Consider the following 26,412-nt stretch of genomic DNA (forward strand, 5'->3'; position numbering starts at 1 on the left):
GATAAGATTGATGGAATCTGGACATTGGTTTAGTCAGATATAACTCTCAGGGGTCTGACAGTGGCCCATACATGCAGCAGGCCCAGCAACTGCCTGCAGTCTGGGTTTAGAATAAGAGTGGTGAGGAATGTGAAGCTAGGTAAGCCAACTTCTGCCACGCAAATATGTACAACAGGCATGGCTCACACCCTATTTGTCAGCCAGGCAAATTGCGAGAGAGAGGACCAAATTGTGTGGCTGGTGGTCTCTATATTTGCAGAATCCCCCATGGTGCATTCTGCCCAGATGGGGTTACAGCACACTTGTGGCAGGGAGGGCAGTGAGACTATTTGACCTTGCTACTGTGGTCTAAATACTTCCACATATTTACCAGCCAGAGCTAAGCCACAGTGACTTCTGCTTAAGCTTTCACTTTATTCCAATTGACCTCTGGTTTTCTTGGTGTTCATCCCAACTGGCACCCTATTCCCTAGATAGTGCACTACTTTTGACTGGGGCCCATGCACCCTATTCCCTACATAGTGCACTACTTTTGACCAGGGCCCATGCACCCTTTTCCCTATATCGTGCAGGACCCATGGGGTGCCATTTGGGACACAGCTTGTGGCCATGGTCAAATACAGGACATGCCTCAGATGCCCTCATTGGTCATTCCCTCTAAGGTAGATTAGACCAGATGCAGTCTAACATGGGCATGTGTGTTAGCTTCAGGGCAATGGAATATGGTTTTCATCAAGAGAAGGGACATTGATTGTCATGTTTATTACATACAGGTGGATGTGTATTTCATTTCATCAAGGAAACAGGCGTCTTACAGAGGAGGATCAGTGGAATGTCTCTCTACATGAAGGGTGTGTGTGTGTACGCGCGTGTCAAAAGCAAATCAAATCAAACTTTATTTGTCACATGCGTGAAATGCTTACTTACAAGCCCTTAACCAACAGTGCAGTTCAAGAAGAAGAAAATATTTACCAAGTAGACTAAAATAAAAAGTAATGATTAAAAGTAACACAATAAGAATAACAATAATYAGGCTATATACAGGGAGCACCGGTACCGAGTCAGTGTGCGGGGGTACAGGCTAGTTCAGGTAATCTGTACATGTAGGTGGGGGCGAAGTGACTATGCATAGGTAACAAACAAACAAACAAACAAAAAATGTAATTGTCCGGTGGCGAATTTATGAATTGTTCAGCAGTCTTATGGCTTGTAGGTAGAAGCTGTTGAGGAGCCTTTTGGTACTAGACTTGGCGCTCCGGTACTGCTTGCCGTGCAGTACCAAATAAAATAGTCTATTACTTGGGTGACTGGAGTGTTATGGGCTTTTCTCTGACATCGCCTATTATATAGGTCCTGGATGGCAGGAAGCTTGGCCCCAGTGATGTACTGAGCCGTTCGCACTACCCTRTGTAGCGCCTTAGGCTCAGATGCCGAGCAGTTGCCATACCAGGCGGTGATGCAACCAGTCAGAATGCTCACAATGGTGCAGCTGTAGAACCTTTTGAGGATCTGAGGACCCATGCCAAATCTTTTCAGTCTCCTGAGGGGGAAAAGGTTTTGTCGTGCCCTCTTCACAACTGTCTTGGTGTGTTTTGGACCGTGATAGTTCGTTGGTGATGTGGACACCAAGGAACTTGAAACTCTCGACCCGCTCCACTACAGCCCCGTCGATGTTAATGGGGACCTGTTCAGCCCGCCTTTTCCTGTAGTCCACGATCAGCTCCTTCATTTGCTCACATAGAGGGAGAGGTTGTTGTCCTGGCACCACACTGCCAATTCTCTGACCTCCCTATAGGCCGTCTTATCGTTGTCGGTGATCAGGCCTACCACTGTTGTGTCGTCAGCAAATTTAATGATGGTGTTGGAGTCGTGTTTGGCCACGCAGTCGTGGGTGAACAGGGAATACAGGAGGGGACTGAGTAGACACCCCTGAGGGGCCCCAGTGTTATTGATCAGCGTGGCAGACGTGTTGTTGCCTACTCTTACCACCTGGGGGTGGCACGTCAGGAAGTCCAGGATCCAGTTGCAGAGGGAGGTGTTTAGTCCCAGTGTTTAGTCCCAGTGTTTATTCCCAGAGTCCTTAGCTTAGTGTCTGTCTGTGTGTGTGTGCATGCGTGCATYCYGGGTGAGTAACTCCTAGACTGGTTGTGTCTCAGTCCACTTGTGGTGCTTATTGGGCTGTGGGCTGGCTGGGGGAAGCTGAGAAGATTAAGGGAAGGTAGGGGGCTCAGAGGTAAGGTGCTGTCTTCACCCTCCTCATCCTCCCCCATACTGGTGCTGCTTTACAACCTACTCATCCTGACTGACTCAGTCTTTATAGACGTGGAGACCCATTGGACCACTGTGCCGCGGTGTGTGTGGCCCTAGCACCCACCTCTGAGTGTTAGCATTATGCTCATAATGCCCAGCAGGTCTACACAAATGCAGGCACYCACACACAGTTGAGGAGGTCATCCACTGTGGAAAAGACAAACATGTTCCCTATAAACTGCATCAAGCTGAAGTGCCAACAATGACACCCCATGTGCGTGTTACAGTGCCTTGCAAAAGTATTCATCTCCCTTGTTGTTTTTCATATTTTGTAGCATTACAACCTGTAATTTAAATAGATTTTCATTTGGATTTCATGTAATGGACATACACAAAACAAAAGTGAAATGAAAAATATTACTTGGTACAAAAAATGTAAAAACATTTTTAACTGAAAAGTGGTGCGTGCATATGTATTCACCCCCTTTGCTATGAAGCCCCTAAATAAGATCTGGTGCAACCAATTACCTTCAGAAGTCACATAATTAGTTAAATAAAGTCCACCTGTGCGTAATCTAAGTGTCACATGATCTCAGTACATATACACCTGTTCTGAAAGGCCCCAGAGTCTGCAACACCACTAAGCAAGGGGCACCACCAAGCAAGCAGCACCATGAAGACCAAGGAGCTCTCTAAACAGGTCAGGGACAAAGTTGTGGAGAAGTACAGATCAGGGTTGGGTTATAAAAAAATATCTGAAACTTTGAACATCCCACGGAGCATCATTAAATCCATTATTAAAAAATGGAAAGAATATGGCACCACAACAAACCTGCCAAGAGAGGGCCACCCGCCAAAACTCACAAACCAGACGAGGAGGAAATTAATCAGAGAGGCAACAAAGAGACCAAAGATAACCCTGAAGGAGCTGCAAAGCTCCACAGCGAAGATTGGAGTATCTGTCCATAGGACCACTTTAAGCCGTACACTCCACAGAGCTGGGCTTTATGGAAGAGTGGCCAGAAAAAAAGCCATTGCTTAAAGAAAAAAATAAGCAAACACGTTTGGTGTTCGCCAAAAGGCATGTGGGAGACTCCCCAAACATATGGAAGAAGGTATTCTGGTCAGATGAGACTAAAATGTAGCTTTTTTGCCATTAAGGAAAACGCTATGTCTGACGCAACCCCAACACCTCTCATCACCCCGAGGACACCATCCCCACAGTGATCATGCTGTGGGGATGTTTTTCATCGGCAGGGACTAGGAAACTGGTCAGAATTGAAGGAATGATGGATGGCGCTAAATACAGGGAAATCCTTGAGGGAAACCTGTTTGTCTTTCAGAGATTTGAGACTGGGACGGAGGTTCACCTTCCAGCAGGACAATGACCCTAAGCATACTGCTAAAGCAACACTTGAGTGGTTTAAGGGGAAACATTTAAATGTCTTGGAATGGCCTAATCAAAGCCCAGACCTCAATCCAATTGAGAATCTGTGGTATGACTTAAAGATTGCTGTACACCAGCGGAACCCATCCAACTTGAAGGAGCTGGAGCAGTTTTGCCTTGAAGAATGAGCAAAAATCCCAGTGGCAAGATGTGCCAAGCTTATAGAGACATGCCCCAAGAGACATGCAGCTGTAATTGCTGCAAAAGGTGGCTCTACAAAGTATTGACTTTGGGGGGGTGAATAGTTATGCATAATCAAGTTTTCCGTTTTTTTGTCTTGTTTCTTGTTTGTTTCACAATAAAAAATATTTTTCATCTTCAAAGTGGTAGGCATGTTGTGTAAATAAAAAAAATCAATTTTAATTCCAGGTTGTAAGGCAACAAATATGAAAAATATGAGCGGGGGAGAATACTTTCGCACGCCAGTGTATCTAGAGATACCCATCCCTAGTGTTATCACATAACAGTTTACCACACAAATGCTTATTAAGATTCCATTACTGAATCACTTGAGTTTGAATATCCTCAAGTCACAGTATTACATTTTCTTTCCTTAATTCTTATTCCTTAATAGTTTTTCTTTAGAGTTGATGAAAAGGTGCTAATGAATATTCAAATATAGGGCATAAAAAGCAACAGTGRAAAGCATTTTATTTAGTCTCAATGTAAATGTGATTTATTTTTATTTTACACTGGAATACAATGTGCTCTCTGCGGCAGCAGCACAGGTTTCCTCATTTTAGCTTCTTAGTCATAGAGCAACAGCAGCCTTTACCCAAGGCTCTCTTTCTCACTCGTTTGCTCTCTCTATCGCTCTCTTTCTCTCTCTCACTTGCTCTCTCGCTTTATCGCTCTCACTCCTTCTCGCTCTCACTCCTCTCACTCTTTCTTTTTATCTTTCCCTTTCTCTCTTTCTTTCTCTTTCTCTCGCTCCCGTCATTAGTATACATGGCTGAAGTGGAAGTTTAATCGGCCAGAGGATCTCAAATGGCTCCATTTCCATTCATTTATATTCATCTGAAAGCCATTTCAAGCATAATAATGAGCTTCAAGTATCTAGCTAACTTACAAGTAAACAAACTCCGCTCCTGGCCTCATCTCCTCGCCTCCCCATCAGCAGAATTGCTTCTTGTGTGACCCGTTGTCACCCATTTATATTAAAGGCTGTTTTAACATCTATGCTGTCTCCATTGACAGCCAAGCCGCTGGTGTAGGTGGGGAATACTAATGAAGTGTGTGAGCACAGACTGGTGTGTCTCAGAAGTGTGCATCCATTATAGACGCAGAGTCGAGCTCTCAGGGGGCCACAGTTATAGGGCAAATACAAACTTCAGTTATCTAAGCACTGAGAGTTAGTGGCAGTTTGATTACTAGTAAAAAATTACTTCAATAAGGCGAAAGCTCTCGCTCTCTGTCTCTGACTCTCMCTCCCTCTCTCTGGATGGGAAAAGATCTGTTGGTGGAGACGAGAGAAATGAAAAGATGATGAAAAGGAGAGYTTTGATGATTTGAAAGAGCTGGGATTGAGATTGCAGGAGGTTATGGTAGCCGGGGTATTCAGGGGTCATTTTTTTTATTGGCCTGAGAGTCAGTCCAATCATCTGATCGCTCAGGTCTGAATCTGTTCCTGATTAGAGGAGAAAGATTCAAATATGAAAATCAGTGCTGTGCTGCCCACCTTGAAATTGAACAACCCCACGCTCAGGTCGTACCTCACCGTTTCAAATAGTTTTATCCCCACTGGACATGAACCTGGTCTATAGCAATGTTATTGATGAATGGCACTGGCACTTTCAGAGCAGGCACTAACCCTGTGGATTGGTAGGGTGGCTATGCCTTAGCTGGGCTATCCATGTAGGTTGGTAGGGTGGCTATGCCTTAGCTGGGCTATCCATGTAGGTTGGTAGGGTGGCTTATGCCTTAGCTGGGCTATCCCTGTAGGTTGGTAGGGTGGCTATGCCTTAGCTGGGCTATCCCTGTAGGTTGGTAGGGTGGCTCGGCCTCTGGGTTGGCATTGTAGGGTGGTGAGGCCTGAGCCTGGCCATCCCAGGACACAAGTGGTCAGTGGGCAGTCTGGAGGAACACAGGTGTCCATCTGCAGCCCACTGGGACGACCCTAACTAACACTTTAATTAATGAGAGAACAATCCCACAAAAATCCCACAGACAGACAGACATCTCTGTGTCCTCAATGGACCAGCATACTCTGCAAATGATGAATTAGTGAACTGGAGAGTGGAGCCCTGCAATAACCCCACCAGCGCTTCTCTCTCTGRCCAACGCAAGAGTGGTGCCACCCTCAAATGCCTTCACTAACAATGGGCAGGGGATGTAACTAGATTTACATTTTCAAAGGATTATTTTGTGATTTGATTATAGTTTTCTTATAAATCTAGTCACAATAGAGCCAGTCATGTAGTTAAGATGTCTAACGTTTCCTCCTCAGTGTTTGGTTGGGATGAGGAAGCAAGTCATACCTGGCTGCCGCTGTTTCTGTTTCTATTTCAGGTGAAAGGATGCAGAAAGCACTCCAGGTTGACACGCTGTTCCCTTTTGATGGTTTTTCAGACGTTGCGCTTATACATTTCCCCCTCCCAGAACCACTCCAGCAGATAAGAGCAGCTTCAAAACCGGCAGCTTTCCGCTCAAATCTAAAGCATGGAAATTAACTGACTACCAGATTTGTGTAGTCAAATGGTTGTGGGATGTGGGGGATAGATGTCTTGCTAGAATCCGATCTATATCGTAGTGCCTGAACAGAACATTAGAGAGCTAGACTACCATACAACAAACTAATTACATCAGGCATCACGCCACGACCCATCAAAGTGAATAAATAAATGAGAATTTATGTTGTTTTTGTAATACTTATGCTAATTACTACTCTAAGATCTCAGAACTTTTGACTTTCAGGTTTTCCATTGCAGTTAGAAAGGTGGGTGACATTGCAGTTTGCAGTAGACAGGATTTTATAATTGTAAAGTCTCCATCTTAATAGGCAAGAACGATACTGACAAACATCAACTGGAGTCTGCCAGTGAAATTAGGTTATATTATGTGATATCTATGTCCCTGAGCTGAGGTAGGGGGATTCTATAATGTGAATATCTATATTGACCCTAAGCTGACAATGAGTGAGGTTTATTATGATGTCACTGTGTCCTTTGGTAAACCTCAATAGGGGCCTTGTTCCCCTCCTGGAGCAAGGTGAGGCTTAAGAGGGGATCTGGGAGGTACATTAACACTCACAATGGGCAGGTCTCTGAGGAATCAGACCTTTCTTTGAATGTAGCAATGGCTTGCTGTCAGTATTCCCACATTTAAACCAATGTGTGCAGATGGAATCTAGAGTGTGTGTTTGTGTGGTGTGGTGCTCATCCCTTGATCATTGTTTGTACACTTCATATACAGATGACCTAAAACCAAACTAGATGTTGAAATTATGTGAGCAGGTTCTAGAGCCAGACTCATTACATTAGAACACTTTTGGCACCAGCAGTGTGCAGTGGGCCTCTAGCCTGACTAATGATTTAATGCTATAAGAGTTCATCTAACCATATTAGAGTAAACCTCAAGGTTGACTGTAAATGACTAATGATTTACGRATGTGTACCTTGGATGGTACCCACATTAATCATGTCCCTGCTTACAAAGATCTGGGCGTTCGGATAGACGATAAYCTGTCTTTTAAAAAGTTAACTAAGAAGTTGAAAATAAAAATGGGCTTCTATAGAAAATACTAAATAGTAGAAAGCAGATCATTCAGTCCACGTTCCTTCCGGTCTGTGTTGGGGAATAGTGAAATACATGTAGTTCAAGTTATAATTGAACTACATTTTGCAGTAGTTTGGTGGTAGTTGAACTAAATTATAATCTAGGTAGTGTTTTCACTTGTTTTTTTTCAATGTAGTGGTGTATCTAACTACTGGAACTAAACACTACTTTTTTTTGCAAAAATAAAATAAAATATGGATGAAGTAGGCAATCATTTCCATTCTTTTTCGAGCGTCAGACCTGCATAATGCTCACTTGAAACATCGTTTTTGTGTTTAATAYGCTAAAGTACACATTCTGTAAAAGTAGGACTCCAAAGTTATCTGACCTAGCAATTTGTTGTCTGACATTTCAAATTTACAAAATGATAACTTATTAACTTCTTCCAGTATGATGTAATTGGTAACTTTTTAAACTATATTTTCAGAGTAGCTTCCCCAACACTGCTTTCGGTACTAGACTATGGCAACATCATCTACATGAATGCAGCTGCCACTTCATTAAAGCCCTTGGATGCAGTTTACCATAGTGCACTTAGTTTTATCATGGGTGACTGGTTTTGCAACCCATGTACGGAACAATCTTCAGAGTTCCCTACAACTGGATGCATTGGTGCCAGTTCAGTGTTGATTTGAAGACCTCTTTGAGGAATGGGATTGTTTTTCATGAGTGTGTTTAGTATTTTTGTATTCTCTTTGTATTGCTMTCTGGTGTATTMCCTATGTGTAATTTGTTGTGTAATTGTAAGATGCAGGGCTCCCTAGCAAAAGAGACCTTGGTGTCAGTGGGACTCCCTGTTAAAGGTAAAATAGATTCAGTTAGTCGCCAATGCAGGGAAAACTTCATTTCAACTTTTGACAACTTGTGTAATTTGTTACTTTATTTTTAGCATTGTGCCTACGTTTACTGTAAAACAYACTTGTGATTGGCGTTGTTGCCACTTAATTAACAAATGTCTCTGAATCACATTTTCCACCCACTGTGTGGTCCGCTCCTGGGCTCTTAAAATGCTCTTTCAGCTGAAATGGTTGTGCTTGGTTTGGCTCTCTCCTTMTTCTTATCACTGTGGGCAAAACACATCATTCGTAGTCCAGAGATTTTATTGGTGGGGGAATAGCTGCTAAAATGTGTTGCTTTTCCCTGATCATTTATTTGAAGCTAAACTAACYTCTCCCAGACTATGTCTCCCAAGTTAATTTGGTAGAATTTAGTTAATCTATGTTCTGTTACCACCCAACTGAACCCATGTTGTTAGAAGTGAGTAGGCTAAGTACTGTATGGTGTTGTCATGTGAGAGGAGAGATCATTAGTATTGGTGGGGCTGACTAACCTAACTTTTCCCCTGCATCCCTGGCTGCTGTTTGTGTTCTATCCTCACGCAGTTCACTGACAGACAAAGCTCTGGATTGTTTCACTCTTGGTTGCATCTGCATGGGCCATCCAGCCAGCTAGCCAGCCGGCCACAGCTGTACTGTCTCACCCTGTGACAGTGTTTGACTCGGACCGCCACGGTTAGTTTCTCTATAGCAGACGGGGGGACGGGGGGACGGGGGTTAAATGTCGAGCTGGGTCACTCTCTCACACACACGGGTGCTTACACACACACACACACAACAACACAAACACACACACAACACACACACCACACACACACACACACACACACACACACACACACACCACCACACACACACGCATTGCCGATGGGTTATGTCAAAGGCCAAGCTGGGTCACACACATTAAACCACTGTAAAGCTCTAGGCTGTATGTATAATCATTATTATTATTATTATTATTATTATTATTATTATTAGGTTAAAGCAAGGCAGGGGTCGACCAGTGGACTGTACTCCTATACGACTTTCTCTCCCTCTCTCCCTATACTGCCCTCCTTGGTGTTCCCCACATGGTATAGCTTTGCTTTACCACACTCACAGCAGCTGTGGGAAGATATTACCTACATATGGGCACTGATACAGGTGGTAATTCTGGTCCCTGTTGCTGGCTGACTGGCCCTCCCCCAGAGCTGAGGCTGGGTGCTGGGCGCTGGAGCTCACTGTGACTGTGGCCATGCTCCCCCAGGCCTGCTAGCACAGCAGCCCGTTCTCCTACCTACAGTACAGCCTCCACTCTGAATAATTGAACAGAGCATAGGGGGGAGGGAGAGGCAAGGAAGGAAAGAGGATCATCGCCATGAACAGATACCAGGAATTCGTTGCTGTGTGTACGTGTCTGTGTGTGTCTGGTGTGTGTGTCCGCATGTGTACATACAGTGTGTGTGCACTGTGTGTGTAAAGCAGTAACGCTGATCGAGCGGGCATGATCGAAGASGGGTGCTTCCTCGAAACCCGCTGCCTCCCCCAGAAGACATTTAATTTATTCATTTTGTGTACACTAACACCACTCACTCATTTACAGCCACAGAAAACCCAGTCTTTCTTTCTTACTTTCTGTCTATGGCTGACTACAGTTAACCGGCTCAACATTGTGGCTCAGGTGGGCCTCTAGAGGGAGACCCTYCAGAAACGATGAGGCATAGAGACCTTTCCTGGGTCAATACAATGTCTTGACATTTCAGCCCACATATCCATTGAAAATGAGAGCAGTGCTAAAAAACTGAATTGGTATTCTTGAAAGCAGCATTGTTGCAGGTATCTGTGCATATTTCCCAGTACGTGATGATGAATAAGCCTGTGGATAAAGTCAAGCTTGACACACAAAATGTCTAAGTGATTCGGTTTTAGTCCTGGACTAGGTTTTCCATAAATCCCAGTAATGGGGATTCTGAGATGTTCTGTTAATTCCCTCCTGATTCCAGCAATCTTTCAAACAGGATTTCTGGAAAACCTTGGAGCCTGATGTAGTGAGGTAGCATGTTAGGTTGTGTGTACCATCCACAACAACAACACACTACCTCACACTGCCAACTGTCTGTCTGTCTCCCAGTCTATTTGTCTGCAACCTCTTCTCTAATTCCAGGAAATGTTAGACATTGTAATATAGCGCAGCTCTGGACTCCAGTATAGTCCTGTCCTCATGTGTAATCATCTCTCATTGACATATCTGAGGCTGAGAGGAGATCTGATCTGTCCCATGCATAGCTGATGATGCCATTGCTATTATTTCTGAATCTCGAGAGGCGAAGAAGCAATTCCAGCTTTACACCATGTCCGCCTTTTTGCAAGGCTTGCTGTTTTCCCATTTGCGTGGGATTAAAGATTGTGTGTGGGTGAGGCTCTGTGAGGTGGTGTGTGTGGTAGAGGTGATGGGGTGGGTAAGGAGGGGGAGGGGTGTGCAGCAGTCACCTATTTGCATCCCCTCCCTCCATCCCTAATTTCAAAGGCTGATTACATGCCTCTATCAGTATGTATCGGTATTGACAATATATTTGTGTGTGTGTGTGTGTGTGTGTGTGTGTGTGTGTGTGTGTGTGTGTGTGTGTGGTGTGTTGTGTGTGTGTGTGTGTGTGTGTGTGTGTGGGTGTGTGTGTGTGTGTGTGTGTGTGTGTGTGTGTGTGTGTGTGTGTGTGTGTGTGTGTGTGTGTGTGTGTGCATATGTGCGCATCCAAGTGTGCATACATGTTTGGTACGTCAATAATGAATGAACTATGAGTGGAGGATCCTAACGGCTGTCCTCTCTCTCTCTCCTCTGCAGGTGCCCTGGTTGACCAAGGCGATCTCCCCCGCTGTGCCTCTCTACAATGGCGTCGTCTTCCCTTTGTGCTGGCCAACTTCAGCATGGCTACCTTCATGGACCCTGGAGTCTTCCCCAGAGGTCAGTGCCCTTACCACTGACAGTATTGAGTCTGTAGGATATGGTCTCTCTCTCTCTTTTTCTCTCTCTCTCTCTTCTTTTCTCTCTCTTTTCTCTCTCTTTTTCTCTCTCTTGCTCATCTCTGTTTTCTCAGTACCCATTAGCTTAAAAGACAACCTGTTGGAGAAAATAACTGTGCCCTCTCTGCACCAGGCTGTGCATTACATACAGGCCTGTGACTGAGCGACCAAGCCCTGGTCGAGGCTAAAGATACCCGCTGCCGTCTTAGGAAAATGACTGCCAGTACTTGATGTCAGTCAGCTGTTAATAACAGTAAAGGAAGGGAAACACTGTGTGTGTGTCGTTCACTGTAGAATCTGCACTGGGCACATTATATGTCCCCAATGCGTTCTCCTGGGACAGCCTGGCCCCTATGTTAGTAATGATCGCTGAATGCGGTCCATTTACACTGATGGTTGTAATGTGATTGTAAAATGATAAGCACGTGTCTTTAAGAAATTCTCTTCCCCTCATAAACAGGTAACAATTACTAGGGCACATATGGCACAGGCAGGTTACTGTTTATGTCCCTGAAGTGACAGTGTCCTTCTGGTCTCTCCTCACTGTGGTTGTTATGGAGATGGAGGGGCGAGCAGCAGTAGTTTTATAGAGAAACTGTGTTACAGAGAGAAACGTATGCCCACTATAGTGAGATGCCTGTGGCCACATGGATATTGTACTCCTTCTGCCTCCACAAACTGCAGTTAAATTCCTGCTTCTAGGAGCGTGTGACCTTCTCTTTAATTGGTGTGAATCATGATGACGTACAGTACCAGTCCAAAGTGTGGACACACCTACTCATTCCTGGGCTTTTCTTTATTTTTACTATTTTCTACATTGTAGATTAATAGTAATGACATTCCAAACTATGAAATAACACATATGGAATCATGTAGTAACCAAAAAAGTGTTAAACAAATCTAAATATATTTTATATTTAAGATTCTTCAAAGTATCCACCCTTTTCCTTGATGACAGCTTTGCACACTCTTGGCATTCTCTCAACCAGCTTCATGAGGTAGTCACCTGGAATGCATTTCAGTTAACAGGTGTGTCTTGTTAAAAGTTAATTTGTGGAGTTTCTTTCCTTCTTAATGTGTTTGAGCCAATCAGTTGTGTTGTGACAAGGTAAGGGTGGTATACAGAAGATAGCCCTATTTGGTAAAAGACCAATCCATATTATGTCAAGGACCGCTCAAATAAGCAAAGAGAAACGACAGTCTATCATTACCTCATGACATGAAGGTCAGTCAATCCGGAACATTTCAAGAACTTTGAAAGTTTCTTCAAGTGCAGCCACAAAAAGCATCAAGTGCTATGATGAAACTGGCTCTCATGAGGACAGCCACAGGAAAGGAATACCCAGAGTTACCTCTGCTGCAGAGGATAAGTTCATTAGAGTTAACTGCAGCTCAGAAATTGCAGCCCAAATAAATGCTTCACAGAGTTCAAGTAACAGACACTCAACATCAATTGTTCAGAGGAGACTGCGTGAATCAGGACTTCATGGTCGAATTTCTGCAAAGAATCCACTACTAAAGGACACCAAAAAGAAGAAGAGACTTGCTTGGGCCAAGAAACACGAGCAATGGACATTAGACTGGTGAAAATCTGTCCTTTGATCTGATGGGTCCAAATTGGAGATTTTTGGTCCAACCGCCGTGTCTTTGTGAGACGCAGAGTAAGTGAACAGATGATCTACGCAAGGGTGGTTCCCACCGTGGCGCATGGAGGAAGAGGTGTGATGGTGTGGGGGTGCTTGGCTGGTGACACTGTCAGTGATTTAGAATTAGAATTCAAGGCAACTGAACCAGCATGGCTACCACAGCATACTGCAGCGATACGCCATCCCATCTGGTTTGTGCTTAGTGGGACTATCACTTGTTTTTCAACAGTACAATGACCCAACACACCTCCAGGCTGTGTAAGTTCTCTTTGACCAATACGGAGAGTGATGGAGTGCTGCATCAGATGACCTGGCCTCCACAATCACCCGGCCTCAACCCCAATTGAGATGGTTTGGGATGAGTTGGACCGCAGAGTGAAGGAAAAGCAGCCAACACGTGCTCATCATATGTGGGAACTCCTTCAAGACTGTTGGAAAAGCATTACAGGTGAAGCTGGTTGAGAGAATGCCAAGAGTGTGCAAAGCTATCATCAAGGCAAAGGGTATCTACTTTGAAGAATCTCAAATATAAAATATATTTGTTTAACACTTTTTTGGTTACTACATAATTCCATATGTGTTATTTCATAGTTTTGATGTCTTCACTATTATTCTACAAWGRAGAAAATAGTAAAAACAAAGAAAAACCCTTGAATGAGTAGGTGTGTCTAAACTTTTGACTGGTACAGCGAATGTGGCTACCAAGTTCAAATATAAAGGCTGATATTATTCTGGAATTAAAAGCCTTGAAATATAAAGCCTTATATTGTGTATTGGATGACAAAGCCTCTCATGAATCTGTCTGCTGAGGATTGTTTTGAAAGAGCAGTCTGCAGGGGAGATGTTTTCATTCAGTTTCTCAGTCAGTTACCTTTTACATCTAAAACGTAAAAGGTTGAATGGGCTCTTTGATGAACTGAAAGACATCACGTGTTATTTTCCATCTCTCTCCAGAGCAATACAATCCACATAGAAATAGAAATATTACACTGAGCCTAAAGTTACTAGTTGTGCATAGATCCACTAAACCTGTGGAAATGTACTTTTCCCGAACGACCGCAGGGGTGCAATGACCAGCGTTGTGTCGTGAATGGGATTTTTAGTCATTCTCTGAATGCCAGCCTCCTGGGCTTTAAACATTACTGTTTACTACCTTGTTTAAATGCCAAAGGTGTGGGCTACAAAGTGCATTGTGTCTATAAAATGTACATTTGTACAGACAGCTAACCATGGGAGCTAGCTTATTTAAGTCTACCTCCTGTTGCCCTGTCAAATGGAATCATATAAATCAGATTTGTGTGTGTGTGTGTGTGTGTGTGTGTGTGTGTGTGTGTGTGTGTGTGTGTGTGTTTGTGTTTTTTGTGTGTGTGTGTGTGTGGTGTGTGTGTGTGTGTGTGTGTGTGTGTGTGTGTGTGTGTGTGTGTGTGTGTGTGTGTGGTACTTTCCTGCTAATGATGTGTGTGTTCTCTCCCTGCGGCACAGCGGAGGAGGACGAGGACAAGGACGATGATTTCCGGGCGCCTCTCTACAAGAACGTGGAGATCAAGGGAATTCAGGTCCGGATGAAGTGGTGTGCCACCTGTCACTTCTACAGACCGCCCCGCTGCTCCCACTGCAGCGTGTGTGACAACTGCGTGGAGGTAAGCCACACGCACTCAAACGCCCAGTAATCAGCTGTTCACAGTACAATGTGGTGTTAGCCTTGTTGCTATTTGTGACCACTTCAACTGACTGGTATGTTTTCACAGATAAGACCTTTAAATCAACTGTCTGTGAACAATATTATTCATTATTGGATTTCCATCATGTTTTACACCATATTCAAGCAGTATTCGGTAATATAGAATATTGGTTTCAGAACCTTTTCCCCCCATTTGAAGTCGCATTCTCCAGCTGTGTCGCTTCCCCCAGTAACCTACTGATGTGGCTCTGCCTCGCGCTTTCATGTACAGCCTAACACTCCATGAAAGGGGTCAAATCTGACTTTGAACTGAAGGTTATGAGGTAGCCTACTATATGTCAGCCAAACTTCTTCCACTTCTTCCACTTCCACCGATGCTGTGTTCTTCAGTAGATACTCAACTGCAACCAAAAACGACATCAAAGTCAGCTAAATTAGATTTTCGTAAAAGATCCCTGACCTCAGAAATCTGACTTGCAATCAGAGGTGATGGAACTGATCGAACCATCMCTGTTGAGTGTTTGAATGCACTGAAGAGCTTTATCATGTAGTATAGAGTCTGATCTTGTTCATCTCCACTCTGCCCTATGACCATTGTGTAACACCCATCCATCTCTCTGTCCCTCCTCAGGACTTTGACCACCACTGCCCCTGGGTGAACAACTGCATCGGACGCAGGAACTACCGTTACTTCTTCCTGTTCCTGCTGTCGCTAAGCATCCACATGGTCGGCGTGTTCTCCTTCGGCCTACTGTTCGTGCTGCACCACATGGAGCGGCTGGGCACGCTGCACACTACCATCACGTATCCTTCCACACTGCCGCCAGCCGGGTCTTATTTCACCCATAACAAAACTAGTGCCTTTTGTGTTCTGTTCTGAAGGGCCTGGGGAAAAGTGTGTCTAAGCATTTAAAATGGACCACTAGACTGGAACCCCTCATTTTGTATGGTTTGACAGAAGATCACATCCCTGCTGGTGGAGTATGAAAATGTTTGATTGTTGTGTACAGAAATGCCTGTTCCTCTAAAAGGGTTGTSTGAATGGCTCAGTGGCAGCCATACYGTCATTGGTGGCAGCCATACGGTCATTGTTGGCAGTGCTGGTTGGTTTGCAGCTGCTAAAATGGGTCCAGAAAATGTTGTGCATGCCTTGACTGAGTGTGCCCAGTCTGGTGGTGATGTGTATAGCAGGGCTCTTCTTCATTCCAGTCATGGGCCTGACAGGCTTCCATATGGTCCTTGTCGCCAGAGGTCGCACCACTAACGAACAGGTGAGAGGGGGCCCGCCCAAGAGCAACTTACGGAGACACAGACACACACTCACATACAGTACATTATAACATGTATCGTACAGGACAAAATATCAGCATTGCATCTTCACTTGCCAACTCAAATCCGCTAGCTAGTTCTAGGTGTGTGTGTGTGTGTGTGTGTGTTCTGGCCTTGGGTCTCCTCTTCCTCCCACTCTAACAACTTATTCTGTTCCTCAGGTGACGGGCAAGTTCCGCGGAGGAGTAAATCCCTTCACGCAGGGTTGCTGTGGCAACATCAAGTATGTCCTGTGTGCTCCCTTGGTGCCCAGGTAAGGAGGACATGGATTCCTACGTGAATGGGGTGTGGGTGGTGGTGGGAGCTGGACAGACTGACCATTAAAAAGTCGACCAGGGGGATGCTACGGTACCAATTCTGCTGTAATCATTCTGAGTGGACTGCTGAGCTAGAACTGCGACAATGTCCAAAGTGAGACGCTTGTYCGTGCTTTTGTACGTATGCGTATGTGTGTGTATGTGTGTGGTGTGTCCTGTTCTGCCTGGATGAAGCCAGCTACCCCTGGGGGAAGGCAGATGGCTTGGAGAATTGAATCACTTTGTAGAACYACAGTGAAGGGGAAATCAAGCACAGCACAAACACGCTTTCGCATATTCGCATATTCAGCAGCCAGATTAAAAATACCTTTTGGGAGATATTACACTGCTAAAATGAACAGCGTAGATAGCCGCAGAGAGACGATACCCGGGTGGGGATGAAACAGTTTTGTTCTAATCGTCATCAGCCATCGAAGCCGCCCCCAATACCCCCGTATAGCCTGAGTCCCAGATCTGTTTGTGCTGTCTTGCCATATTCTGTCATTGTCACATAACTCTCATATGATAAGTCAACTCTTGTCTCTCCTCTCSTCTATACAGGTACACAGGTGTGGACCCCAGGAAGAGGCCCCCTGTCTCCATCCAGCCCCCCTTCATCAGACCAGACATCTCTGACAGGCAGATCAGCATCAAGGTCAGCGACAACGGGATCCACACCAGTATCCTCCGGTCTAAAGTAAGATTCAGTACATTCAGTAGACACAACAGTCTTATGCCCTGTTCTATCCACAGTTCTATTCCCAGTCCTATTCTCCATCTTTCCCCTAGACATCTTTCCAGTCCTCTTCAACTGAACTTTCCTAGTCAGTGTCTAGTCTTATGTCCCTGTTTCTATCCACAGTTTATTCCCAGTCCTATTCTCCATCTTTCCCCTAGACATCTTTCCAGTCCTCTTCAACTGAACTATTCCTAGTCAGTGCCTTTACTTAATTCCTAGCCTTATTCCCTGTCCTGTACCCTGCCCTGTCCCCAGTCCTATCCCTAGACCTATTCCCCATTCTGTTCCTCCACCTGCTGTTGACTTTCAAGACCACATTAAACCCCTCGTCCCTTCGTCCTCTCCCCTCTCCAGTCRAAGATCAGTCTGGATGGCCTGGCCTTGGATGACAAAGGCCTAGACACCCAGCCCCCGCTGCCCCCCAAAGCAGACCGCTACAACCAGCTGAAGAGCCAGCTGACATCCAGCGAAGGCAAGTAGCCCGTAATGAGCACTCTATGCAAAATCATCACATTCCTCTCTCTCTCTTTTTCTGTGTGTATCTCTCTCTCTATCCCCCTCTCTCTCTCGCTCTCTCTCTTTCCCCTTCTTTCCTTTCTCTCTCTGGTGTTTTGAACCAAACGGCTCTCTGTGGCCCCTTAAAAGTGCTCCATCTCATTTGAGTGCTAGAGTGATGACTTATATAGATAGCTGGGCTTGATGAATGAACTCCAGTGTGGCAGGACTCTGGCTCTTCATCAGCGAGGAGAATTTAGGTGTKATTTGTTGTGAGCGGGCCTGGTTCAGTGAATCTGCTCCAGACTGTGAGTGTGGGGGGAAGGGGGGGTGAAATGGGTTCAGGGTAATGTGAGGAGATAATTACAGCATGAATCACTCCCTCTCGATGTTACTGTATTCTAGGTAGAATTCTGCCGTAGAAGAAGGTGAAAAGAATATGAATATTTATCTGTAGGACCCTGTCCATATGAATGACTGCCTTTTTTGTGCTAAATCAACCTTTTAAGGGAACAAGCTATTGAGAGTGGGCTATAGTAAAGGTTTGACAGTTTTGCCTCTTGCTTCTGTTACCATTGTATAAGGATTTGTTCTTAACCGACTTGACTAGTTAAATAAAGGTTAAATAAAGGTTAAATAAAGGTTCAATTAAAAAGGAGATGGGACACCACAGTGTTAGCTTTAGGAACAACAACCTCTCCCTCAATGTGAGAACGACAAAGGAGACGATTGTGGACTACAGGAAAAGCCGGGTCGAACAGGCCCCCATTCACATCGACGGGGCTGTAGTGGAGCAGGTTGAGAGTTTCAAGTTCCTTGGTGTCCACACCTAATCATGGTCCAAGCACACCAAGACAGTCGTGAAGAGGSKACGACAACACCTTTTCCCCCTCAGAAGACTGAAAAGATTTGGCATGGGTCCCCAGATCCTCAAAAGGTTCTACAGCTGCACCATCGAGAACATCCTGACCGGTTGCATCACCGCCTGGTATGGCAACTGCTCAGCATCTGACCGTAAGGCGCTATAGAGGGTAGTGCGTACTGTCCAATACATCACTGGGGCTAAGCTTCCTGCCATCCAGGACCTATATACTAGACGGTGTCAGAGGAAGGCCCAAAAAATTGTCAAAGACTCCAGTCACCCAAGTCATAGACTTTTCTCTCTGCTACTGCACGGCAAGCGGTACCGAAGCGCCAAGTCTAGGTCCAAAAGGCTCCTTAACAGCTTCTACCCCCAAGCCATAAGACTGCTGAACAATTAATCAAATGGCCACCCGGACTATTTACATTGACCCCCCCACCCCTTTGTTTTTACACTGCTGCTACTCGCTTTTTATTATCTTTTTTTATTATTATAACTTTTTTTTTTTAAGTATGACTTTTTATTTTATTTTTTACTTTAMTTTATTTAGAAAATATTTTCTTAACTCTATTTCTTGAACTGCATTGTTGGTTAAGGGCTTGTAAGTAAGCATTTCACAGTAAGGTCTACTACACCTGTTGTATTCAGCGCATGTGACAAATAACATTTTATTTTATTTTATTTGAACACATCTAGTAAGATAAACCGGATATAGTTACAGAGCATTGTGGGTACTGTAGTACAACATGCTACAAAACATGACATACACTGCAGTTTTTTTCCCCATGCACTGCAATGGTATGTAGTAAGGCTACATCAGCACTGAGTGTCCAAAACATTAGGAACACCTGCTCTTTCCATGACAGAGACTGACCAGGTGAATCTAGGTGAAAGCTATGATCTCCTTATTTATGTCACTTGTTAAATCCACCTRAATCAGTGTAGATGAAGGGGAGGAGACGGGTTAAAGAAGGATTTTTAAGCTTTGAGAAATGGATTGTGTATGCGTGCCATTCAGCAACCCAATATTATGTTTTGTACACATGTCATGTTTCATTGTATGGACCTTCCTGTTTCTTTTTTCCCCTCACTGTAGCTCTGCTMCCACTTGGTGGTGTTTTATGTTACTGCATTATTTGCAATGACAAAATCACTGCCGGAGCCACAAGATATACCTGAAAACATTGGTAGGACATATTGGTAGGACTGTCTGTTGTGCTGAAAAAATCAAAGCAAGGATTTCAATGCAAGGAGGATTTCTAATGACTTTTGTCTGTATATTGTTAGTTGCTGAATGTCTATTCTTTCCTCAGTTTGCCTTTCCAAGATCCTAGCTTGAACTGAGGGAAAGACTTTCACAGCATAATGAGCCGTGAAAGGCTCTGATGATGACAGCACTATCAATTCTAACACCATACATTTGGATGCTTACATCATTTTAACAGACAACAAGCTGATTGTTGTGCTGGGATCTGATGACTGTTTGGCTCTCTCTCACACAGTAACATTGTCCTCTCTGTCCTCCCCTTCCAGATAGTTCCCTAACTGGCAAGACCCACCCCTCCACCCCGGCCATGTACAAGTACCGGCCCTCGTTCGGCACCATCCCTAAAGTCCACTACAACTCGGCAGGGGAGAAGGTCAGACTAAATTACTGAATTTGATGTAATCGCAAACAGGCTTTCCCAGTATTTTACTGTATTCCTGCACAGTTGTGAATGTGACTGCATATGAAGTTGACAGCCTGTAACGATTTGCAATAAAAACCTTTTTATTATAATATGGCTAGTCAAAATAATAGTCCAGTCATATTTCTCGCTACTTCTGTGTTGTTTTGTCTTGTCAGATTGTAATGCCAGATGACCACCGTAAGGCGTCAGCCATCTTGGAGGAGGGCCGTTGCCACGTTGACTACCGCTCAGAGCCCAACCTGGACCTGCCTGACTACCACAATGCCCCTCTCCACCGCACCTTCCAGTCCTCCCCACTGCAGCTGGACTCCTACCTCATCAACTCCCGCTCCCTCAGCCTGAAGCAGGCCCACCAGCGCAGAGACAAGGGCCAGCTGCCTACCCTGCAGCCCGAGACCGTCACCTCCACCCCGTACAAGAGCGTCTTCTCCCCCAACACACTGTCCAACCGCAACGGCAGCCTCTCCTACGACAGCCTGCTCAACCCCAGCATTTCCCCAGCCYCAGAGGCAGAGTGCATGGCCCKCCCCGGTATGCCCTCTATGGGCTTCCACACACCCTACCTGCCAACCAAAATGTGCCATGTGCGGGGGCCTGAACTYCAGAGCCAGAGGCAGCAGGTCCCCCCTAGCTTCAGCCCCATGTTGGGCTCCAGGGGGATAGGGATGAGCATGAGCACGCAGTCCCCCCAGGACCGGGACCCGTCCCCGGTGCGCTACGACAACCTCTCCAAAACCATCATGGCATCCATCCAGGAGCGTAAGGAGATGGAGGAGAAGGAGAAGCTGCTGCTGCACCACGGGGGACACTCCCAGGCCTATAATCAGGCTCAGGACTCAGGCATGTTTGACAGCCCTGGAGGTTACGGCCTGCCTCCTAGCGCCTGCTACCCAGATGGGCCCCGGGGCCCTAGCTCCAAAGGCCCCACACCCCCGGCCTATGGAGGCTCCAGGGACAACCTGATGGGGGTGGTGAGCTACGGGCCGCGGACCCCRGTGCTGCGCTCCTCTGGTGGCTCCTCTCTGGTACGTGCCCCCAGGACTTCCTCCAGCTCCTTGCACACTGACAGCAGCATGCAGGGAGGAAGGGCCTCCGAGCCCTCCTACCGCTCCCCAGCCCACCAGCCCCACCACTCCCCCGCCATGCCCCAATCCCCSTCCTACACCCACCAGAAACTCTCCTTTATCCATGCCCTGGAGAGGACAGARTCACCCCGCCTGGGTGGCCCAAGGTATGAATCCTAACGTCCTCCTAATGTCTCCTGGGGTGCATGAAATGGGGCTGGGTACAGACCTCAGTCTCCACAGGAAGCCCTGCTGGCTGACTGGGCAGAAACTAGCAGTGTATGGGCTCTAGTCCCCCCCCCACACAGGATGAGTAATGAGCCTCAGAGAGCTACGGCTAGGTGTTAACATGTATCTTCTGTATACCACAGGAGGTTGGTGGCACCTTAATTGGGGAGAACGGGCTCGTGGTAATGACTGGAACGGAGTAGGTGGAATGGTATCAAACACATCAAACACYTAGTTTCCAGGTGTTTGATGCCATTCCATTTGCTCCGTTCCGGCCATTATAATGACCCGTTCTCGCCAACTAAGGTGCCACCAACCTCCTGTGGTTATTATTATTATTGTTATTATTATTATTATTATTATCATCATCCCCTCAGCAGCCTCCTGTGCTGTGTACATACAGTATCTTTGAGATATTATACCCTTTTATCCAAATGAAGTACTYTGTATGTCACTGGATTTAAATGTTTTGCCTTCATAGGAGTCCACTTTTGTATTTTTCTAAATGATCTGTCTTTCGGATAAATAAAGTTCCATTACCCCACTATCATTTCCTTCTGTTTGCATGCTTATTTCCCTCCTGTRCCATCCCTTCCATCTGGGAGGGCAACATTAACATTTACGTCTCTCTATGCATGTTTTCACCACCTACAGAAACTCCATACAAACCTACAATATCACTAACAACACCCTATTGGTTTACCCCTTCTTTTTATAATATTTTATTTAACAGGAAAAGACACCACAATTCATACACAGTCTATTTCCTATCAGTCTATTTCCTTCCCACTTTAAAAAAAAAACTAATTTCCAAAGGGAAAAGTTTGGTAACGGAGTAAAACCGAAACAAAAGACACACATAAACYCAGAAACGGCACAGCTTCCATAGAAATCATTTCATAATAATAATAATGTAGAACTCTCTTTCTTCCACACAAATGTAGCTGTGTCACCACTCCATGCCCCGCGAGGCCCACCGCGCCACGCAACCGCACTCGAACCCAACCCACCTTAGCCCTTATTTCATAACATTTCATACAGATTTTGGGGTCATGAATACAACACTCATGGTGATTTACGCTAGTACCAGCAGGTACACTGGCATGTGTTTCATTACTCGAACTAGTGTCATGGTCATTTCCATCCTGCATGCTCCTGGGACACAACACCAACTACTAACACCACCAGAACATGCATGCAAGAACAATACACACTTTCTGTGTTTTATAATCCATGTGCATGTATTAAGATGGGGGGGAGAGATTCTATCGAAAGCAAAGTTAGTTCTCACTTCAAATAACTATGCCCTCTCTTGTTTTTCTCTACCCATTCAGAGAGGCCATGATGCAAAGTAAAGTGAATGGGCAAACGGACTGCCATCTAGGGCCCAACAGCTCCAGTGCCCAGGGCAACCCTCTCAGCCCTAGCCGCCACAGTAATGTCAAAAAGGTGACCGGGGTGGGTGGCACCACCTATGAGATATCTGTGTGAGAGGGCTGGGGCCCGGGGCGCCAAACCTTAAAGGAGAAGGCAGCATTGTCATGGCAACCACCTCCAATGGCAACAACATCCACGACCGCGCTAGAGAGGATTCTCTTATTCCTTTTACATTAACCAATCAGGGGCGCAGAGCACTTCCTCATTGGGAATTATTGTCCAATCAGAGGACTTCTGCTCATTCCGGGCCAGCCCCGGTCTCTGWGTGTGTACTGGAGGAGTGGATCTTGATCAGTGTGTGTTGTGGGAAAGGAGCAACTTCAACCGAAAGAGGGCTGATGTTTGTACAGAGTGTTGTGRTGTTGAATTCTGTGGCTTGTTGTGTTGGTTATCACTGAACAGTCTGAATCAGACAGACAGATCTTAAATGTATTGTTTACGGCGTCTCTCAGTTGCGGTCTATCTGCTATTATAAATMGGGTGGATCGAGCCCTGAATGCTGARTGGCTGATATGACAAAACATTTATTTTTACTGTTCTAATTACGTTGATAACCAGTTTATAATAGCAATAAGGCACCTTGGGGGTTTGTGGTATATGGCCAATATACCACAGCTAAGGGTTGTATCCTAGCACTCTGCGTTGCGTTGTGCATACGAACAGCCCTTAGCCGTACCGCCCTTAGCCGTGGTATATTGGCCATATACCACACCCCCTTGGGCCTTATTGCTTAATTATGTGTCATCATCACACTCACTACACACCCACACAGACCACAAGATGTTAACAGCCAGACACACAAACTCATACAATTGATGTCACACATCTTTGTTCAGTCACATTCTTTAAAATAGCAGTGGTATGYATAGCCATCTCCAAACCAATAAGTCATGCATATAGCAGCACCCCATTGGATTCAAGCATACAGCATCCCTCTTAGGTATTCAAAGTGCTTCACATATCCTGTKCAAATGACCATGTCTGTCTGGTCCATCAACACTATGTTGGCCATTACTGAGCGGAACAGAGAGAAGATTACATTAAACCAGTGAGTTTTAGATCAATACWATCTTTAATAGGCTGACTGTTCTGAGCCAAAGACAACACAACGGTGCTGTGTTGCACTCAGAGACGCAGGTCTTGAATGTCTCCAACTCTACATTTATCCTCTTGAGTTTTGAGGAGGTGTTTTAGGGCTTACAGTACAGGAGCATATTAATCTAAACTCTAGCTGAGATCCAGTATTTACCTATACAGTATACCATAAGCTACAGTCTGTACGTTATCAGCAACATACAGTGCATTCGGAAAGTATTCAGACTTTTTCCACATTTTGTCACGTTACAGCCTTATTCTAAAATTGATTAAAATAAATGGTTTTCCCTCATCAGTCTCCACACAACACCCCATAATGGCAAAGCGAAACAGGTTTTCAGAAATGTTAGCACATTTCAAATAAAATAAAAAAACAGAAATACCTTACAACTTGATTGGAATCCACCTGTGGTAAATTCAATTGATTGGACATGATTTGAAAAGGCACACACCTGTCTATATAAGGTCCCACAGTTGACGGTGCAAACCAAGCAAAAACCAAGCCATGAGGTCGAAGGAATTATCCGTAGAGCTGCAAGACAGGATTGTGTCGAGGCACAGATCTGGGGAAGGGTACCAAAACATTTCAGCTGAATTGAAGGTCCCCCAAGAGCACAATGGCCTCCATCATTCTTAAATGGAAGAAGTTTGGAACCACCAAGACTCTTCATAGGGCTGGCCGCCTGGCCAAACTGAGCAATCGGGGGAGAAGGCCCMTGGTCAGATAGGTGACCAAAAAAGCTCTGACAGAGCTCCAGAGTTCCTATGTGGAGATGGGAGAACCTTCRAGAAGGACAACCATCTCTGCAGCACTCCACCAATCAGACCTTTATGGTAGAGTGGCCAAACGGAAGCCAATCCTCAGTAAAAGGCATATGGCAGTCCACTTGAAGTTTGCCAAAAGGCACCTAAAGACTCTCAGACCATGAGAAACAAGATTATCTGGTCTGATGAAACCAAAATTGAACTCTTTGGCCTGAATGCCAAGCGTCACGTCCGGAGGAAACCTGGTACCATTACTARGGTGAAGCATAGTGGTGGCAGCATCATGCTGTGGGGACGTTTTTCAGCGGCAGGGACTGGGAGACTAGTCAGGATCGAGGGAAAGATGAACGGAGCAAAGTACAGCGAGATCCTTGATGAGAACCTGCTCTAGAGCGCACAGGACCTCAGACCGGGGTGAAGGTTCGTCTTCCAACAGGAGAACGACCCTAAGTACACAACCAAGACAACACAGAGCTTGAGAGGATATGCAGAGAAGAATGGGAGAAACACCCCAAATACAGGTGTGCCAAGCTTGTTCCATCATCCCCAAGAAGACTCGAGGCTGTATTCGCTGCCAAAGGTGCTTCAACAAAGTACTGAGTAAAGGGTCTGAATACTTACGTAAATGTAATATTTCAGTTTTTTTCTTTTTTTTTAATTAGCAAAAAATTCTAAAAACCTGTTTTTGATTTGTCGTTATGGGGTATTGTGTGTAGATTGATGAGGGAAAAATACTTTCCCAATGCACTGTACATGTAGTCCAACATCCTATTTATTAGTTTGAATGTTATGTTAGYGTGACCCCCGACACAGACCAGTGCTAAGCACATACACAAAAGCCTGTGCTGCTGAGTGTTACAGTGGTGGCTGTTGTCTGTGATCAGTTCTGAACACCCAGTCAAAACAGTCCTCTCCATATTCAGTACAAATCCCACCGGCTTGGCAGTCAGCCATGCACAGCCAAAACATCTGACAGGCAATTTATGACTTTTGTGACTTAGTCGTTTTTTGTAAAATAGGTCTACCCATAATAAGTTATGTTAATGCCATGTATAATTGTGTTTTGTTATGATTCAAATCAAGTGTGAAAAAACCTTGAAAATCAAAGAAGTCTTCAGCTGTGTTATAAAATAAAGAAAACTCACCATTGTTTTTCAAAATTATTATTATTTAATTTTTTATATATATACCCAACCTTTCGAAAATGTTTGCAACATCTTGCTTTTTATACAGATGCTCAAGCTTGGAATGGATGTTTGTATTTGAGTGGATTTTTGTGTTGATAATTTATAACTTAAGTGAATAATAAATAGCATTAGGCATACAGAGAAGGGGGTATACTAGTTTGTTGTATTTTGCAGTGTAAACAAAGTTATTGATGAAACTGTATGATGAAGCAATGAAAGTCATAGGAAGCAGATGTTGTTAAAAAAAATTGGTTAAAAAGTGGCTACTTACCCTGACTCTGTTAACGCTCAGTGTAATCCTGACTGTCAATCTGTCTGTCCAGAACATCAACAGGTTTCAGACTGAAGACAAGAAATCCATCTTTCAGCAGCTGTTTGGTACAGCAAACCAATTGTATTACGTAAGACGTACAGAAAGTCATACATAAAACTATGGGTCTGTTTTCTTTTTGTTCACTGAAGAAAATAAGATATATTTGGTCTATTATTTTTGTTCATAAAAAAAATCKCTGTACACTGAAAAAAAAGATYAACGCAACATGTAAAGTGTTGGTCCAATGTTTCATGAGCTGAAATAAAAGATCTCAGAAATT

General features: G+C 44.8%; 1 protein-coding gene across 1 annotated transcript in view; it reads left to right on the forward strand.

Moving 5' to 3' along the window:
- Positions 1-26,412, forward strand: part of LOC111974356 (palmitoyltransferase ZDHHC8B-like) — a 44,631-nt gene extending 18,219 nt beyond the window's left edge. The window contains 11 exon segments of the mRNA XM_070447354.1: positions 11,126-11,183; positions 11,186-11,245; positions 14,433-14,590; positions 15,263-15,435; positions 15,800-15,902; positions 16,122-16,213; positions 16,818-16,953; positions 17,350-17,471; positions 19,890-19,992; positions 20,199-21,274; positions 22,670-26,412. Coding sequence (XP_070303455.1) covers positions 11,126-11,183; positions 11,186-11,245; positions 14,433-14,590; positions 15,263-15,435; positions 15,800-15,902; positions 16,122-16,213; positions 16,818-16,953; positions 17,350-17,471; positions 19,890-19,992; positions 20,199-21,274; positions 22,670-22,826 — 2,238 coding nt within the window. The 3' untranslated portion in view covers positions 22,827-26,412.

Source organism: Salvelinus sp. IW2-2015, linkage group LG15, assembly GCF_002910315.2.
Source record: "Salvelinus sp. IW2-2015 linkage group LG15, ASM291031v2, whole genome shotgun sequence".
NCBI classification, from domain to species: Eukaryota; Metazoa; Chordata; class Actinopteri; order Salmoniformes; family Salmonidae; genus Salvelinus; species Salvelinus sp. IW2-2015.